This window comes from Peromyscus californicus, unplaced genomic scaffold (assembly GCF_007827085.1).
Source record: "Peromyscus californicus insignis strain IS unplaced genomic scaffold, ASM782708v3 Scaffold_6__1_contigs__length_162567912, whole genome shotgun sequence".
Taxonomy (NCBI): Eukaryota; Metazoa; Chordata; class Mammalia; order Rodentia; family Cricetidae; genus Peromyscus; species Peromyscus californicus.
This window is the reverse complement of record NW_026294584.1, coordinates 145,645,994-145,649,681: the sequence shown is the minus strand read 5'-3', so window position 1 is coordinate 145,649,681 and position 3,688 is coordinate 145,645,994. Positions and strand designations below refer to the sequence as shown.

The following is a 3,688-nucleotide window of genomic DNA, read 5'->3' as shown; positions in this document are numbered from 1 at the left end:
CCATTAAATTAGGTCATCTGGGTTCATATTAAATGAATGATGATAACCATGTATTTATATTGCCGCATGTAAGTACTGAAAATGTGTGAGTTTGAGATTATTATTACATTATTATTACAGATGCAATGATCTAAGTAGAGAAAGATCTAAAAGCTTTGAATTACATAAACTCATCATTGTCAGCTTATGAAATGTGAATGACAACATTAAGATGAAATGAAGTACTTTCTAAATATGTATAAACCAGAAAGTAAAAGGAAATGAGTAAAGACCAAATAATCTCTGAATAACTTTGTACAACTTTGCTTTTGGGATGAAGTGTTGATATCATTCTCACCCTGTCTGGAAGGACATCTTTCTCAAGGAGCTGTTGTCTAGGTAGAATGTAAGGTGTGTTCAACCCATTGTATGGTACAGGAACTGGTACAGACATACTACTCACAGTCCCCTGGATTCACAAGTTTGTTTCTTTGCTACTTCTGTGCAATCATACATCCACACTTACTTATATCTTTCTTTGTCCATTTTGCCTTCCTTCTTTCTTACATGGAAGAAGCCAAGCCAGGGGACTTTTCAGTCTCTAAGATGGTACTGTAGCTATGCTTCTGAAATTTCCAAAATATATGTCATACTGGCCTACCTACTTCTCAAACAGTTCATGTTGACTTCATTCATTGTTCCTCCAGAGATCACAAAGTGTGTGAACTTCACACATGACAATACTCTAGATCCTTTTCTGACAACACAAGAAGTTGATGGTGCATCTTTTCTGTTTTGATTGGTAGCTATCCCTGAATTGTTTCATTACTTGTTTTCTCTTCAGCTGTTACAGAACAGTGGCATTATGCTGTTTATTCTATGTCTCAAGCAAAGAGTATGGCATCAGTTGTTAGTTGATTATAGAGCCAATAATGGTGGCATGTAAAGAGAGGTAGACAAAAATCTCAAAGTCCTTGATGCTCACAAGGAATTTGCCCTATCGGGTGAAGAACAGGCAGAGAGTGAGAAGCACTCTTACTACATGCCCGAGCCCGCTCACCATAGTGACTGCTTTAGAGGTGTCAGATAAATTTGTTCTAGTTTTCATATGCAAAAGAAAAATTTTCCTAAGTTTATTGAATCACCATATTTAGCACCCTTTTTTTCATTTGGGACTATTTTTAAACATCATGGCTATCTTGATATTAAGAATGAGATACATGAATAATAAATGTTGATTAAATATAAAGTCTGTCCTATTGAAGTGAAAATTATTTAGATAGAAATAAATGTGAGGTGTGTATGTGTGTATTTGCCAGAATAATTCATGAAGTACTTATTCTCATTACTAAATATTCAAGGACTAATCATCTATATCAAATTAATTAGATAACTCATGGTTTGTATAACATGAGCATATGTCTCTCTGGAGTCCTAATTTGAAGTGTTGAAATATCATCATTACTTAAGAAATAAGTTATTCTGGTTTGGATTCCAGTTTCCTCCTGCATGACTTAGAGTTTTTTTTAATGGTCCTTTTCCAGAACTCAAGTTATCAGATTCAAATATGAAAGGCAAATCCATGTAGATAATGCAAATAAATGTATATGAATTTTCATGCTAGCATATGAAACTTCAGCATGTCCTTTATCATCAGTTAAAAAAGACAGTGGGCTGCTATGGAACAAAGCATCTGGATGGAAACCAACCTGATTCAGAAAATGCAATTCTTTCATGTAGCCAACTGAGCCTGTTTGTTTGTTTATTATTGAATGTTAAAACTAAAATGAGAGAATATGCTGTATATTTTTAAAAATTGTAGAGACCTAGCATTTAAAATGATTGCATTAATACCCATTCTTCAGTGACTTTAGGAACCAGGACATTCTCTTCCAGACAATGGTTGCTGCTGTACAAGTGATGTCTGCAACAATACTCAATGTGGAGTTCATAACTGGGAATTTGGGGAATGGATTCATAGCACTGGGGAACATCGTGGACTGGGTCAAGAGAGGAAAGATCTCTGCAGTGGATGGGATCCTTACTGCTCTAGCCATCTCCAGGATCACTGTGCTGTGGTCACTGTACATAATGGTATCAATATTCTCAATATACCCAGACTTAGATGCGGCTATGCAAACAGTAAGACTGACTAATCATATCTGGTTAATTTCTAACCATTTTAGCATCTGGCTGGCCACCATCCTCAGCATCCTATATTTTCTCAAGATAGCCAATTTTTCTAACTCTATTTTTCTCTACTTACGGTGGAGATTTACAAAGGTGGTTTTAGTGGCATTTCTGGTGTCTTTGTTCCTCTTGTTTATAGACATTTTAGTGACAAACATCATCATAGATAGGTGGATGGATGAGTTCGAAGCAAACGTATCTTACAGCTACAAACTAAAGAATTTTGCAAACACTTCCAGGCATCTTGTATTAACAAATACTATGTTAACATTAATACCCTTCACTATGTCCATGACAATGTTTGTTCTGCTCATCTTCTCTCTGTGGAAACATCTGAAGAAGATAAAGCACATTATCAAAAGCTCCCGAGATGTCAGCACCACAGCTCACATCCAAGCCTTGAAAACTGTGGTTGCCTTCCTCCTGCTGTATGTCATTTTTACTTTCTCTCTTTTTGCACAACTTTGGGGTTATGAGTTTGAAGAAAAAAATGTTTTTGAATATTTTTGCCCTGTTGGTATAATTGCTTTTCCATCGCTCCACTCATTTGTCCTGATTATGGGAAACAGTAAGCTCAGGCAGACCTCTCTTTTGACACTGTCACTGTTAAGGTGCAAGATCCAAGGATGTGGACCCTTCAGTCCCTGACACAACAGGGGGGATAATTTTGCATAATTTCAGTGAAGATTACTTCATAAGAAATTATTCTTCGTTTTCAATGTACACATTGCAAATATACTTACATTCTGTAAGAAATAATTGCTATACAAACAAAAAACAACTTTGAGAAGAATGGAATAAGAAACATCTACATGTAAGACTATTTTAGGTGATATCATTTCAATGGTGATAAATTATTTGATATTTTAAAATGCTTAATTTATAATATAAAAAGACAGCTATTTTTTAAGGAAATAGTTGAGTATGTAATTTCTTTTTACTGTTTAAGCATGAAGACCTGAGGTCAGTTCCCTAGCACCCAACTAAAAGCTAGGCTCAGTCCAGCACTTAGGGATCAAACATAGGCAGATCATTAGGACCATTGGCTAACCAGTCTAGCTGAAACAGCAAACTCCAGTTTTAAATGAGAGACTCTGTATCAAGAATATAAGGTTTAATTCATAGAAATAGACATCCAGTGTATACTTCTAAACACACAAACATGTGCAGACAAGCATACCCACATACATATGCATGATACATACACATAAAAATAATGATAAATAATAATAAAATTACAAGTAAATGTGCAAACCTATGAAACAGTAAAAATAAAACTGATGAATTTTATACACATAAAATACTTTCAAAATAAGAAAAATTGCTTAATTTCTCATAAAATTTTCTATATAGACTTACAAATCATATATATTTTAGATTTTTCTCAGAATCATGGTGGCATTTTACTCAATTACTCTATGGGTGCTAGTTTCACAATGAAAAAACCACAGATCATGTATACCATTATTGGGAATATACAATTTACATTTGGAAATAAGTCACCATTTTAATGGAAATT

At 34.5% G+C, this 3,688-nt stretch overlaps 1 protein-coding gene across 1 annotated transcript; it reads left to right on the top strand.

The window, feature by feature from the left end:
* Positions 1-1,878: 1,878 nt before the first annotated feature.
* LOC128099805 (taste receptor type 2 member 125-like) lies at positions 1,879-2,817 on the top strand. The gene has a single exon (XM_052721618.1). It carries the CDS (start codon positions 1,879-1,881, stop codon positions 2,815-2,817), a length of 939 nt encoding a protein of 312 aa, XP_052577578.1.
* Positions 2,818-3,688: the final 871 nt, after the last annotated feature.